The sequence below is a fragment of the Macrotis lagotis genome, chromosome 3 (assembly GCF_037893015.1).
Source record: "Macrotis lagotis isolate mMagLag1 chromosome 3, bilby.v1.9.chrom.fasta, whole genome shotgun sequence".
In the NCBI taxonomy this organism is placed as follows: Eukaryota; Metazoa; Chordata; class Mammalia; order Peramelemorphia; family Peramelidae; genus Macrotis; species Macrotis lagotis.
Genome location: NC_133660.1, coordinates 286,779,147 through 286,794,140, shown reverse-complemented (window position 1 = coordinate 286,794,140; position 14,994 = coordinate 286,779,147). Strand labels below are relative to the sequence as shown.

Below are 14,994 nucleotides of genomic sequence, written 5' to 3'. Positions count from 1 at the left end.
CTGCCCCACAAGGGAGGGAGCCGGCTGAGTAAAGGAGGGGCCTTGGATGTTTGAACTCAACTCTCTCTCCCAGGGCAGAGGAACCAAACACTACGGGCTGATCGTGGTGGGCCACTCTCTGGGTGCGGGCACCGCCGCCATCCTCTCCTTCCTCCTGCGCCCTCAATACCCAACACTCAAGTGTTTCGCCTACTCCCCCCCAGGGGGCTTGCTGAGGTAGGGAAGGAGATAGATGGCCTCGGGGATCTCAAAGCCTGGTGAGGAGGGCTGGGCCGGGCAAAGGGAGGCTGGAGGCATGGTGATGCTTAGAAAACCCACAGAGGGGCCTAGGCCTGGGGAGACCATGGCTGGCCTAGGGATGGGGCTATGCAGAAATCTGCTGCCACCCCATCCCCAAGAGAGGTGGAAGGTGGGGAGCAGGGCCAGAGAGAAGAGCAGTGACCTCCGACGAGCTCTGAGTAGACCTCTGTCCCTCTAGCCAATGTCATTCAGTAGGGAGTTAGACAGCTGTGAGAAGCTGGGCCTGGAGGCAGGAAAGGCCCCTGCACTGCTGCCTGCCTCAGTTTCCTCATCTATCAGATGGAGATGATGCTATTGTGAGGTTTGGATGAAATTGGTGCTATCTTAATTTAATCCAGTATCATCATCATTATTATTATTATTATTATTATTTAGGTTTTTGCAAGGCAAACAGGGTTCAGTGACTTGCCCAAGGCCACACAGCTAAGCCATTATTAAGTGTCTGAGACCGGATTTGAACCCAGGTCCTCCTGACTCCCGGGCCGGTGCTCTATCCACTGTGCCACCTAGCCACCCTTAATCCATTATTATTATTAATTACTAATTATCATCATCATTATCAGTATTAGACAGCTTCATATTCAAACCATTGGCCCAGGCCTGAATGAGAGAGTTTAGATAAGACATGGCTCCCATTATCATGAAGCTTATGTTCAAGTATGGGTGTGTGTGTGTGTGTGTGTGTGTGTGTGTGTGTGTGTATGTGTATGTCTGTGTGTGAGTGTCTGTGTATGAGTGTGTGTCTGTGTGTATCTGAGTGTGTGCACATACACTGCACATACAGACACACAGCTTTTTGTTGTTCAGTTGTGTCAGTCACTTTGACTCTCTATGACCTTGTTGGGGGGTTTTTTGGCAGAGATACTGGAGAGGTTCACCATTTCCTTCTGCTCATTTGACAGATGAGGAAACTGAGACAAGCAGGGTAAAGTGACTTGCCCAGGATCACCCAGCTTGTCAGTACCTGAGTCAAAATTTGAAGTCAGGCCTTCCTGAGTTTATTGCCTCTTGCCATGATCCAGAGAGGCAAAGGCAGCATAACTTAGTGGGGACAAGACCAGTCTCGGGTTCAAGCCCACCTCTGACACACATGCTGTGGGACCCAATGTTCCAGACAATGCAATGAAACTCTAGGTTATGGGTGAATAGCCCATCATATTGAGCAAAGGAGTCTCCACACCGGAAGTTCCCCACATGCCCAATCAAAAGTCTAGGAGAGGGGGTGGCTAGGTGGCACAGTGGATAGAGCACCAGCCCTGGAGTCAGGAGGACCTGAGTTCAAATCCAGCCTCAGACACTTAATAATGACCTAGCCTTGTGGCCTTGGGCAAGCCACTTAACCCCATTGCCTTGCAAAAATCTAAAAAAAAGTCTAGGAGGAAAAAAATGGCCCATTTTCTATGGACATTAGAGGTAAAGCGCATGTGAGGCTCAAGAGCAGTCCTTGCCTCCTGGGGGAGGTCTGGGCACAAGAGTGCCAGACTCAGGGGAAGAATCTGGGCTGGCTGGGAACTGCAGGGAGGATGGATGAAGTGGGCCTGGGGGACTGGGGGCGGCTCAGCAGGGACTCAGCAGGGACGCCTCACCCTTGACTCCTGGTGGGGGCTTCCTTCGCAGTGAGGATGCCATGGAGTACTCCAAGGAGTTTGTGACGGCAGTGGTGCTTGGCAAAGACCTGGTCCCTAGGCAAGTCTGCCTTCCCTCCCAGACCCTTCTCCCTGCCTCCATTCCCATCTCCAGGGATCTCCCACCTCTTTCCAGGGTCTAGGGTCTCCTCCCTGCCATTTCCTTTCCCCTGGGCCCTCGGAGATTCTCCCCGGTACCACTGCAGGCTCAGGCCTCCTAGGTGCCACTGCCTCATCTTGCCCTATCGGACAGCCTCAGCCAGCCCCTTTGGGTACCCTCCCTCTCTGCCCCCCCTCGGCCATCCTGTCTGCCACCCAAGGACTGAGCACAGTCTTTGTTTTCTCCCCAAAGGATCGGCCTCTCGCAGCTCGAAGGGTTCCGAAGGCAGCTTCTAGATGTCCTGCAGCGGAGCACCAAGCCCAAAGTGAGCAGGTGCCCCTTGGTCCCTGCATGGCTGGGGGAGGCCATGTCTACACCAGAGTTGGGCCAGGACTGGGTCTTTCTAAGGGTTCTGTCAAGGGGCAAGGAGGATGCCACTCATCTGTCACATCTACTTTGTGAAGGAAATAGAGCTTATGGCCCCATTTTATGGAGAAGAAGGCTGAGACACAGGATGGGTAGGAGGGAGTCCACATCCCAAGAGGGTCAATTGGATAAACTAGGGACATTTAGTCTAAAGAAGAGATGATCTGGGTGCCAGAGAAATGAGTGTGAAGTCACTGTCGGCCATGGCTGGGGAATCCAGACTTCTCTTTAGCCCCAGGTCTGGGCTGGGGCTGAGACTAAGTGAGGCTCAAGGCTGCCTGGAGGTGGGAGGCTCACTCTCCAAGCACTCTTAGAGTAAGGGACCTGGGTTTTAATACTACCTCAGACTCTTGAGCACTCAGCCTGGGGTGAGTGAGCTAGCCCCCTCCAAGCCTCAGCCTTTTCATCCACAGTGGGGTTGCTGTCTGTACAATTAAGCCACAGACATTATAGAGTACGGGACAGAAAGGTGAATTGTTGCCAGCCTTCCTCTAGTCACTTCAGCCTCTGCTTTCTCCGTGTGGCTCAAAACTGAGCAGTACAGCCAGGGATGCTGGTCAGTCAGTGGACACCTATTTATTGAGTATCTCTTATGGAGATCTCTTGGGGATCCAGTCTGCCTTGGGAGAGCTGGCATTCTTGCGGGGGGTAGCCCTGGTAGAGGCCGCAGCCAGTTCTCAACTGTTGGAGCCTCTGATGTGGAGCTGGAAGCTGGCATGGCATGGCCAGAGGCCATGGTGGTAGCTCACTGTGCCAGGGCCCCCCCCTTTCCAGAAACCCAGTCCTGTCTTGATTCCTCTTTAAAGTGACCTCTTCCTTTGGGCCTCTCTTGGGGTCGCTGTTCAGTTTCCTGTTTTTCTCTGCCCTCTTTTCAACCCCAGTGGCGTATCATTATTGGGGCAACCAAGTGTATCCCCAAGTCAGAGCTGCCAGAGGAAGCTGAAGTGACCACCATGGCCAGCAACCGCCTCTGGACCCACCCCAGCGACCTGACCATTGCCCTGTCAGCCAGCACCCCCCTGTATCCCCCAGGCCGCATCATCCACGTGGTACACAACCATCCCGCCGAGCATTGCTGGTAGGTACCATTGGGTACCACGTGACCGAAGAAGGGCAGCCAGGACACTGGCCCCTGAGGCTGGAACCTCTCAGCTCCAAGTCTTTCTGCCAGGTCTGGCTGCCCCTGCCCAGGCTTGGGGGAACCTCGGCATGATCCCAGCTGAATGTGGGGGCACAGAGGCCCTGCTCAGCCTAGGAAAGCTCTGATCTTCGGGGCCCCTGTGGGAACAGAACATGGGGAGGGGAGGGGGTGGGGTCAGAGTCAGATCATGTCTCTGATCTCCATGTCTTCCTTTTCCCTGTCAATGTCTGTGTGTCTGTCCCAGCTGTTGTGAGCAGGAGGAGCCCACCTATTTTGCTATTTGGGGGGACAACAAGGCATTCAATGAAGTGATCATCTCTCCAGCCATGCTCCACGAGCACCTGCCTTATGTGGTCATGGAGGGGTTGAACAAGGTAAGGGGAACCTGGCCCCCTACCCTAGGGGAGAGACTGGGGTCAGAAGGCTCTGCCATGGAGCCCTCCCTGCCCAGAGCATCCTTCCTCTCTGGGCCTCCGCTTCCAAGTGCAAGGGTCCTGGGAGCCAAGACTGAAGAGTTTCTTTTTATGTTATACAAAAAATAGTTGATAGATGTTTTCTTTCTTTCTCTCTCCTTTTCCACCTTGTTACCCCTTCTTAATGACTCCTCCTGTTCCCCAAAAGAATCCTTCCTTGAAGTGTAAGTGAAGCAAAACAAATTAAGGAGTAGGCCAGGTCTGACCCTTCTCCTCCTCCCTTTTCCCACCCTCTCCCTCCCCTTCTTCCCCTCCCCTTTTCTCCTCCTTTCCTTTTCCTTCTCCCCTCCTCCTCTCTTTGACCTACTACCCCGCCCCTTCACTTGCCACTCCTCCTTCCTCCCCCAAGACCTCTATAGTCTAATTCAAAGTCCTGTGTGGACCCATTGATCTCCCCTCCTGGCTTTGCATACTTTGTTCTGCATGGGTCCCATGAGTCTTCCCTTTGAATCCATCTTATTTGGCATTTCGCACAGCACAATAACTGACAGGCCCTTCTTAATGGAAGGTCTAACCCTAACCCTCACCCTATTAATATGGGCCAGTCTTTCCTGGTGTCCATCTCATCCCCCAATCCATAGGGAGCATCATGTCCCTTGATCCTAAGGCTGCCTTCTTTGCTCCCATCTCTTTGCTACCACAAAAAGGGTCCCTGTATGCTCAAGGGACTTTGCCTTCAGTTCTCAGCCTCCTTGGGGCATGTGGTTATAGTGGTATCCCAGAATCCAAAGACATGTGCAGTTTGGTAACTCTTCTTATCTGGCTTCCAATAGCTCTGGAATGGCAGACCTAAAATGGGAAGCTCACAGCTCCCACCCTAGTGCACCAGGGCCCCTTCCCCCAATTTCCATTTCTCTCTTTTGTCACTTTGTCCATCTGAACCCAAGGTGGAACCTTACAACCGTTGTAATTTTGGTTGATGATGATTTGGTGCATTCTTTCACTTGATTGTTGATAGTTGGCATTTCTTCTTTTTGAAAGGTGACTTTGGCCACGGGTCTATGAGGGAGCTGTTCTTAATTATGTTAATTCCCTTATATCCTGCAAATGCTGGCGAATCTCTGAGCTGTTTGACCCAAGGGATTCCGAGCACCTGCATGTATGTGCTTCCTTCCAAGGCTTCAGAAGGGTCAGAGACGACTGGGTTCATTATATAGGGGCAGAAGCCGAGGCCTGGACAACCAAGAAGAGAATCCAGTGAAGAGCCCAAGGGCCCAGCCACCTCCCCCACCCCACCACCACTCCTTCCTTAGAGAGAAGGCTTGTGGCCCAGCCCTGGTTTCCTCCCCCATGACTGTGAACAAGGCCCTGGATCTCGCTGGGTCTAAAGGGCCTTATTCCCAAACTTAATGCTTAGTTATATCAACACCCCCCCCCCAGCCTTCAGACAAGGGCTGCCAACAAGCAGCAGCTGAGAGGACTTGTCATTCTTCTCTCTCCTTCTGTTCCCCCGGGCGTCCTCTGGGCAGGAGATTATGGGGCAAAGGAGAGAAGTGGGAAGATCAGCCCTCCAGAATGGGGAGTCCTTAGTTGACTGATTTGAAGGGAGTGGCAAGGGTTGCCTCAGGGAGCCTGCAGATGGCTACACAGGGAAAGAGTCCCCAAGCTCCTCCCTAGGGACCTGCCTTGAAGACCAGTGTGGGAGAGTGATGAGTACTTCTTGGTGGCAGTGTAGGACAGTGGGAAAGACTGCCACCTACTCCCTATGTAACCTTAGGCAAATCCCTGAACTTCTGAGTCTCTGTGTTTTCATCTGCATAAGGAGGAAGATAACACACTGGAAAGAGTACTGAGCCTAGAGTCAGAAAGACTCATCTCCTTGAGTTCAGATCTGGGCTCAGACACTTACTACCTGGGTGACTCTGGGCAAGTCACTTAACCCTGTTTGCTTCGGTTTCCTCATCTGTAAAATAAGCTGGAGAAGGAAATGGCCAACCGCTCCAGTATCTCTGCCAAGAAGACCCCAAATGGGGGTCCCAAAGAGGTGGATACGAATGAGACTCAACAGCAATAACATCCAACTCCAGGGGTAGTTGGGAGAATCAAAGAAGACGGTACACATAAAGCACTTTGTCAACCTTAAGGTGCTGCATAAGTGTGAGTTGTTACTGGTTAATTATCACCATCCTCCTCATCACCATCCTCATCATCGCCATCCTCATCATCTTTGTTATCATTGCCATTTTCATCACCATTATCATTGTCCTCCTCCTCATCATTGTCATCATCATCATCATCATTGTCATCATCATCATTACTGTCATCATGATTGTTTTTGTAATCATCCTCATTGTCATTTTCCCCATAATCATTGTTTTTGTTATCTCTTCATTGTTATCATTGTAATCATTACTGTCATTATCATTTTCATCAAAATTATTATTGTTATCGTCATCATCATCCTCTTCCTCATCATTGTTGTTACCATTATCCTCACCATTGCCATTACCTTCTTGGAAGAAATTCCCTGGGCAGTCTTGTCCCAGAAGCACACACTCTCACATGCCAAGCCTCCAGTCTCCTTTTACCTCGGGAGGACCTGGGAACACTTTGCACTGACAGCTGCTGCCTTCGCATCACATGCCAGCAGCCTACTGCCCACCCCGTCGCCTCTCTTCCGGACTCCCCTAGTTTCATCTGGGCCACCAGCCTTGCAGTCTAGATTCCTCACTTCTCCCTTCTCAATTCCTTTTGTTTCTGCCAATTCAGCATCTCTCCCATTTGTTTCTTCCCTTCTCTCCACTCATTCTCCGCCAGACTTCAGACCCTCATCCTTCTAATTGATTTCCTCACCTCAAATCTCCTTCTTCTCTTCTCCCTTCTCTCCCCTGCTACATTGGTGCTTCTTCAGCTCAGCTGTGACTGTGTCATTTCCTTGTTAACTCCTTGTTGCCTCCAGGATAGAGCAGAGACTCCTGTGTTTGACTTGGCAAGACCTTCCTCACCTCTTGGCCTTGACCTACCTTTGTCCTCATGACTCCTTACCCTGGAGGGCTTCTTCCACCACCCTTTCCCCATGCCCTTGCCCTGGTTCTCCAACTGCCTGAATCCACTCCCTCCAATGGCTCCCTCTGAACTTGGACAAGGGCCCCAGGAGATTGGGAGGCTCTAAGTTTCATTGGCAGGGGGTAGTTCTGCATTTGACAATTCCCTGTGGCAGGTGAGAAAAAGAGAGTGAGGGAAGGAAAAGGCAAGAGAAGAAAGGCTTGCAGATGTAGATGCCCTCCTTGAGGGCAAGGACTATTGCCTTTTTGTCTTGGTATCCCCAGCATCTAGGGTGGGGCCTGGTACATAGTAAAAAGGTGCTTCATAATTAGTTGGTAACTAACTGATTGATGGGGACTAAAGTAGGCACAGGACATACAAAGACAAAAAAAAGCCCTTATCTTTGAGATGCTTATGTTTCACTAACAGATGCAACATGTACCCCAATAAATCAATATAAAATACATTTCATTTCGGGGCAAGCAATAAATAGCAACTAAGAGTAGTAGGGAGGACTAAGCCACTAGGGGTTCCCCAAAATGGAGGGGAAGTACATTTCAGGTATGTGGGAAGGCCCAGAGGGGAAATGTTAGCAAGAGGATTGCCAAAGTGGAAAGCTCTCAATGGCTTGCCATCATCCCCTCGGCCAGGTCCCCCTCACCACCCCCTCCATGAGCTTTATCACAAAGTTCTGATTTGTTCCCTACCACCCCTGGCAGTGACCTCGTGGGATCCTAGTTTCACCCCCACTTGAATTTCTCTTTAAAATCTATTTGAAGGTCCGTAGGCTTTGTCCAGCTTCTTGCCCTTGACATGAAAATTGATGCTCATAGCTCTGACCAGTAGGGCCCTTAGTGATCGGAGCGAAATGCTGTCATGAGGAGACCCAGGGAAGGGAAGTGACTTGTCCAAGGAGCGGTGGGACCGCCTCTGAATCCTGTTTGGAATGACTTTAAAAAAACTAGCTCGTCTTTTCTTCTTGAAGCTCATGATGAAAACTACCCGCCACATCAGCAGATGGTGCTCCTTCAAGAGTCCATTGTTGTTGGTTTAGAATAAAGGTATCTGCAGTTGTTGCCTATCATAGCCCCTTTAGAACCTGGGTCATGTTAGGGAGTTGTCAGTGACTGAAAAAATGTGTTGTTCTGGAGGCCCAACAAGGTGCTGAATATACTTGTGGTCCTTAATCTTTCTGAAGACATGGGCCCTGTGGGCTGAAGCGTATGGAGCCCTTCTCAAAATAATGGATTCTAAAGGAAACCAATTCTTTTGAAATAGAGTTCTCAAAATAGTTTTCGAAAATGTTTTAAAAAAAAGCCTGGGCTTTAGTCACTCAGCTAGGCTGCTCATAAAACCTCCAATAGAATCTCTGGTCTGGGGGGCGGGGTTAATCTGGAGAACTCCCTTGTCCTTGACGCATGGGAAGCGCTTCTTCACTATTTTGATAACTGTTCATTTGGCTTCTTTTGTGATGCTGTGCTGTGCACTTAGAAGTATTCTGAGAAGGGTGGGTGTCCTGAGAAGGTCTGGTCGAGTCCAACCTCAGGTCTAGGGCAGGAAACTGAGGCACAAGGAAGCAATTCAGGTAATGAGTGGATGCTGAATTTACACCTCTCTTCTCTGACTCCAGAGCCACCACGCTTTCCTCACATGCTATTCTTTACCCCTGAGCCTGTACCTTAAACCTTTGCCACCTTGACAGGACCTGACCCCAAGCCCAGCCACGTCCACAATGGCCAAGGCCTCATGGTAGGGGGCTTAGGCGGTATATTTGGAGACTAACTTGAATGACTGACGTTGAGATTGGACTTTAAGGTCTGCAAAGCGCTTCATCCCATTTGACTCATCACCTGGGACACAAACAGGACAGGTATTATTACCACTGTTTTACAGGTTTGGGAACTCCTGCTGAGAAAGGAGAAATGGCTTGCCTGTGGCCAGTCAGCTAGCAAATGCCCGGGGACGGATCAAAGCTAGGCCTTCGAGTCTTGTTGTTCAGTCCGTACCCAGAGGTACTGGAGTGGTTTGTCAGCTCCTTCTTCAGTTCATTTTACAGATGAGGAAACTGAGGCAAACGGGGCTAAGGGACTTGCCCAGGATCACCCATCTAGTAAGTGTCTGAGGTCCAATTTGAACTCAGGCCCAGTGCTGTATCCATCACAGCACCACCTAGCTGCCCCAGACTCCAGGTCTGGCACTGTGTTGGCTACACTAGAGGCCCTCTGGATTTGGCCTTCTCTACTGTCCGGTGGCCTATCCAGAACCTTTCTTGACTAGCAGTCCTGGCCTTTCTCCCCCCACCCCCACCCCAGGTGCTGGAGAACTACAATAAAGGCAAGACGGCCCTGCTCTCTGCAGCCAAGGTCATGGTGAGTCCCACAGAAGTGGACCTGACGCCGGAGCTCATCTTCCAGCAGCAGCCCCTGCCCTCCGCCCCCCCTGGAACCACGATCCACTCCCTGGAGCCTCCACCAGCTGTCCAGAGGAGCAGCAGCAGCATCAAGTAAGTCCTGTGACTCCCTGTGAGGGTTGGGAGGCCGGGGGCTGGGCTGGTGAACACGGGTGGGTGGGTGGAGAATGGGGAGCTGGCCGCCTCTGTTTCGCATCCCAAGATCGAGTCAGTCAAGGGATACCTTCTCCATCATGCTGTCACCCAATGAACACGACCCCTCTGCTGGGATGCCCACGTGGGCCTTGCCTGGTGGCCCTCCCTGGCCACAGGCCCAGAGCCCTCCCCTCTGTTCTTTAGTCTCCTCCTCCCTCCTGAGGGGCAGAACCCACTGCTGCCACCCAGGAGCCCCTACCAACTGACCCTCCCTGCCCCTCCACCCCTGCTCCACCCCCAACCCGGCAGGAGCAAGTCCCAGTCCGAGATCAGCCTGGAGGGTTTCTATGAGACCAAGGCCTTGTCCCCCGCAAGGAAGGACCCGGTGGAGCTGCTGCTGCTCACCACCCAGGAGCGCCTGTCGGTGGAGTTGCAGGACCGGCGGGCCCCCCTCGCCACCATGGAGAGCCTGTCGGACAATGAGTCCATCTACAGCTTCGACTCTCGCCGCTCCTCCGGTTTCCGCAGCATCCGGGGTTCCCCGAGCCTGCACGCGGTCATGGAGAGAGACGAGGGCCACTGCTTCTACATCGACCCGGCCATCCCCGAGGAGAACCCTTCCCTCAGCTCGCGGACAGAACTGCTGGCCGCCGACAGCCTGTCCAAACATTCGCAGGACACGCAGCCGCTGGAAGCCGGGCTGGGAGGTGGCGGAGGCGGCGGCGGTGGCAGCGGCAGGGAGAGCCCGCTGCGGCGCTCCAGTGGGGAGGAGGGTGGCTCTTCCCATACCCCGGCCAGGGGGGAGCTGACCCTGCAGAACGGGCGGCTGGGGGATTCCCCCAGTCCCCAGGTCCTCGAGTTCGCCGAGTTCATCGACAGCCTCTTCAACCTGGACAGCAAGAGCAGCTCCTTCCAGGACCTCTACTGCATGATGCTGTCCGAGAGCCCCGGCGGCGGAGACTATGGCGCGCTGCCCAAGTCGGTGAGCGAGCAGGAGATCCTGCTGAGGGCCCAGTATGAGCCGAACCTGGTGCCCAAGCCCCCCCGGCTCTTTGCTGGCTCCACAGACCCCTCTTCGGGCATCTCAGTGTCGCCCTCCTTCCCCCTCAGCTCCTCGGGAGAGCTCATGGACTTGACCCCCACTGGCCTGAGCAGCCAGGAGTGCCTGGCCACAGACAAAATCCGGACTTCTCCCGCCGGCCACCCGGCCAGCCCCTCCAAGCAGGAGGACCTCATGATCTCGGCCCTCTAGTTCTGGGGTGGGGGGGAGCTCGGACCCACCACACGAAGCATGCGACAGATCCAGGCCTGGGGGTCGCCAGCCCCTGCCTGCCCTCTGGCAACGGCTGGAAGCAGCACCCGGGCCAGTGGAAGCCTCAGGTGCCCAGGCGGCTGCCAGCCAAGAAGAAGAGTGGAATCACAGGGTCCGTTTCCCTACCTCAGCCCCAGTCAGTGAAGGCTCCTGGGGTCCGCCACCAGCTGGGGAGGGAGATGAACAGTCTGGGGTTCACCCAAGCCACACCATGTCTGGGAAGGGTCTGGGAAGCCCCCCAGTCTTGCCAGGGCTTGTAGGAATCACCATTTGCTGTTTATCTGGGCCATGGCCCAAGGGCCTGCCCCACCCCCCTACTCCCACCAGCCCACCCCAGCTTTCTCCCTCCTCTCCCCGAGGGAGGAGAAGGAGCCAGGGTCGGGCCCTACCATCCCCCTCGGTGCCCAGGGACTGGGTGGTGGGAAGATGGAAGGATACAGGAGGGGCCCCTGGCCCCCAAAGCCCCAGAGCAGTCATTGGCACTTCAGCGAGACTTGCCTCGGGCTGCCCCCCCCCCCACGTCCATGGGCCAGCAGGCCAGAACCGGTGTATGTTTACAGGAGCCGATGGGCTCAGCCGAAGATGTTTCTGCTATGCTGGGCCTAGCCTGCGTCCCCTGCCCCGAGGCAGCCACCGTCCTGCAGGGCTTCCTTGGGGACTTTTCTGGCCCATCCCCCTCCTCTGTCCCTGCACCCCTGCCCATCTGCAGCACTCCTCAGAGAAAGGAACCTTTGGGCTCCTGGGACCTCCCTGACCCCCACCTAGCAGCCTACCCCAAGGCTTTGAAAGGGACCCCTGAAGGGGGGGATAGTCCCAATTCTGGAGTCTTCACAGAGCCTGGGGGCAGCTAGGCCTGGGGGCAGAGTAGAGGGGATTCAGGGCGCCAACCTCTCCCTTGTAGACCTCGCCAACTGGCACGATGACTGCCAGCTGGTCCCCGCTGCAGCAGTGGCCCTTCCCTTGCCCCCTTTCTCCAGTCCCTGTACCCCCCCACCCCTAGCTGCATGGTGAGCTGGACTGCTTCAGAGAGGAGGGAAGTAGGCATGCCCCCTGCTTGCTGGGTTGTTCATAAGCCTCCCTACCTCCCTGCCATCTGCATGCATTCACAGAGCTCGGGGGGCTTTTGGAGAGAGGGTCGTAGTCTGCTTCCCTTCCCGCCAGTGTCCAGACACCTCGGATGCCAGTATTTGAAACGAAACCCTTTGCTACCTCCTCCCTGCCCGTGGCTGGGCCGCCTCACTCCTAGGATGCACCTCCCTTCTCTGGCCCTTGGAGAGGGGCCTCCTGCTGCGAGGCTGCCATCTGTCTACACTGCTGACCCCATACCCCCATTCACAGCGAGGGAAACCTCAGCTGATCCCCATGCCACACCACCCCGTGAAGAAGGGGATATGAAGGCCTGTTTGGGCTGCCTTAGAAAGGGATGTCTGAGGACCCTGCCAAGTGGTAGGATTCTATGACCTCCCACATGCTGCCATACCCACAGAGGTGCCCATCAGAGACTGAGCCTCCTCCCACCACCCTCCCCAGACCCGGGGCAAGGCCATGGGTAAACCAGGTATCTTGAAATGTTTAAGATAGTTGGCATTTTCCTTGTTGAGTTAGAGGGGAGAAGGCTTCTGGGGAAAGGGTGAGGGAGCCAGAAACTTTGATTCCACTGACCCTTACCAGGGCCCTCTAGATCCGAGAATGCTGAACTGGTAAGTTGTGCCTGAGTGTATGCCAGCTTCTCCCCAGGAGGTCCAAGGAAACAGCAGGACCCTTGCCTCGCTCTCACTCCTCATCTCCCTACCTATTTCCTGGACCTTTGGCTTTCTTCCCACTCTTGCCCCAGTGTCCCCACCCCCTAGGGATGACGATCATGGGATATGGCTGCCCAGACACTCCTTGCCAGCCTACCCAGGCTAGGGCAGAGGACTTCTGTTGTCTCAGTGTCTCCCCTCCCAATTTTACCTCAGTTCCTTTCCCTGGAGCTTCTCTTTGGGTCTGGTCCAGATGCCTGGCCTCTTGCCCTGGATGTTCTCAGAATGCCAGTGAGTGAAGGCCACCCTTGGGAAGGACCCTTCTTTCCTTTGCCCCCTTTTCCCAGTCCTTGCTCTTCCTAGGGTTCCTTGCTGGGCCGCTACCTGTCACAATAAGAGGGGTGAGACCAGGGAACCAGACTCTATCATCCCCTCCTCACTCTTGTTGCTCATCTGCATCACGAGCCCCACCTGTAGCCCTCCTTGCCCCCGGACCCCTGCTCTCCCCGCTTCACTCCAATGGATCAGACTCACTGTGGGCACAGGTCGTTCTCCAGCATGGAACATAGGGCTTTGAATGTTCTACTTCCCCTGTAAGCTTGTGTCTGAGGGTAGGGTGTCTGTCTTGAGGCATCCTCTCCATAGCGCTGCCTTTCCGCTACCCCCCCCCCAGCCTCGGCCTGCCAAACTTTTTGTTCTAGAGGCAGAACTAACTGGGTGCTCCAGAGCCCCAGGTCTCCCCCAATAGACTTTCCCTTTCCCTCACCCTTCCTGAAAACTGGCCTCTAACAGTGTTATAGGGCCGGATTGGGTGATCCAGGCTCCCAAGGCGCTTCTACCCTGGGGAGGGGCAGGTTCTCTCCCAAATGGTCCCAAGAGGTGTTCGCCCCTCCACGACTCCCAGGCTCTGCCTCTGTAGTAGAGAAGAACCTCTGAGTATAAAGGGGTCACCACATTTTTCTCCTGGGCCAGCAGGGAGCCAAAAGCAGCCCCATCCCATCTCTACCCTTCAAGCCTTGCCTGTGGCACCTCTCCCCCTCCACTTTCCCCTCATCCCTGCCCTCAGTGGCCCTGAGCTGCTTCATTCTCCAGGGGCCGACAGAACCTCCATATGCAATCACTAAGGAAGCAACCAGGCCCTCCCCACCTTCATCTGCCTCTGAACCTCCCCTGCCCCAGACAGTCATGCCCTTGATGGGCCATTCCCACCTAACTTTTTTGTACCTAATGTATGAAAGATCCAAACTAATATTACTGTAAAAAAGGAGAGACAAATTAATATAGCTTATTCTATAAATCTATCTGTATATAGAGGTTTCTGTATATTGTATAGAACTGTGTATAAACTGGCTGTAGAAGCAGGCTTGGTGTGAGTGACTTTTCCCAGCAGGCCCTGGGGACAGATGGGGGATGCTCGCCAATCAGTCACCAACTTTTTATTTGGTGTCAGGCGGTTCTGGAAGCTGGGATTCAAAACCAAAAACGAAGTCACCCCCACCTCAAAGAGCTCATGTCAGCAGACTGGCCTCTCCCAAAGTCTCTTGGCCACTAAGCATTCCTTGAGCCCTTAGTCTGCCGTCTTAATGCTAGACCCGGAGCCAGGCAGAACAACCTCAGGGCCATCCCAGAGACTTAACCAGCCCTTTGACCTTGCTCAAGCCATGGAAGCTCACTCAAGTGCCAACTGTGAAATGATAGGTGGCACAGTCTGCCTCAGTTTCCTCAGCTGAAAAGTGAGCTGGAGAAGGGAATGGCAAGCCACTGCCATATCTTTGCCAAGGGATTTTCCTAATGGAACCGTGAAGAATCTGATAGACCTGGAGAGCACCTGCTCTCCAGAGTTTAAATGATGAAATAATATATTTGTAAAACACTTTGCAAAGCCTGAAGTGTTTTATAAACCCTGGTGGTTATTATGGGACAGGCCCTGCATTAGGCACTTAGAAATACAGAGGAAAGCAAAAGCAACCCTTCCCCACCCCAAAGAACTTCTATTCCAAGGGGGGAGACCACTCGCAAATAATTAGTGGGTGATACTTAATAGCGTAGCTGGAAGGTGACATTAGAAAGGCCCCCTGGATATCGGAGCCAAGTCACATAAGCCAGGGGTACTGAGAGGCAGAGGGAAGTGGGCAGAGCCAGTGGGGATGGGGGATAGCGTGTACTGTGTTCAGGGAAGTATAGGCAGGTAGACCAGTAGGGCTGGACTGTAGAATGCTTGGAGGCGGATGAAGTGTGGGAGGTTGGAAAGGGGCCTCGTTCTGACGGACATTCAGTGTCTGCCAAAGGGGTTTCATTTAGATAGCGATTGGGGGGACGGGAGAGATGGAAGAGCTGATGCACAG

General features: G+C 53.8%; 1 protein-coding gene across 3 annotated transcripts in view; it reads left to right on the top strand.

Annotated features, from left to right (window-relative positions):
* DAGLA (diacylglycerol lipase alpha) overlaps positions 1 to 14,012 on the top strand; it is a 52,032-nt gene extending 38,020 nt beyond the window's left edge. Inside the window, exons 14-20 of one of the 3 annotated variants that reach the window (XM_074231327.1) lie at positions 74 to 216; positions 1,918 to 1,986; positions 2,278 to 2,350; positions 3,333 to 3,529; positions 3,837 to 3,966; positions 9,363 to 9,553; positions 10,124 to 14,012. In XM_074231327.1, coding sequence (XP_074087428.1) covers positions 74 to 216; positions 1,918 to 1,986; positions 2,278 to 2,350; positions 3,333 to 3,529; positions 3,837 to 3,966; positions 9,363 to 9,553; positions 10,124 to 10,847 — 1,527 coding nt within the window. In that variant the 3' untranslated portion in view covers positions 10,848 to 14,012. Of the gene's footprint in view, positions 1 to 73; positions 217 to 1,917; positions 1,987 to 2,277; positions 2,351 to 3,332; positions 3,530 to 3,836; positions 3,967 to 9,362; positions 9,554 to 9,904 lie in introns of all 3 variants that reach the window. The other 2 variants (XM_074231326.1, XM_074231325.1) reach the window with 2 other exon arrangements.
* The last annotated feature ends 982 nt before the right edge of the window (positions 14,013 to 14,994 follow it).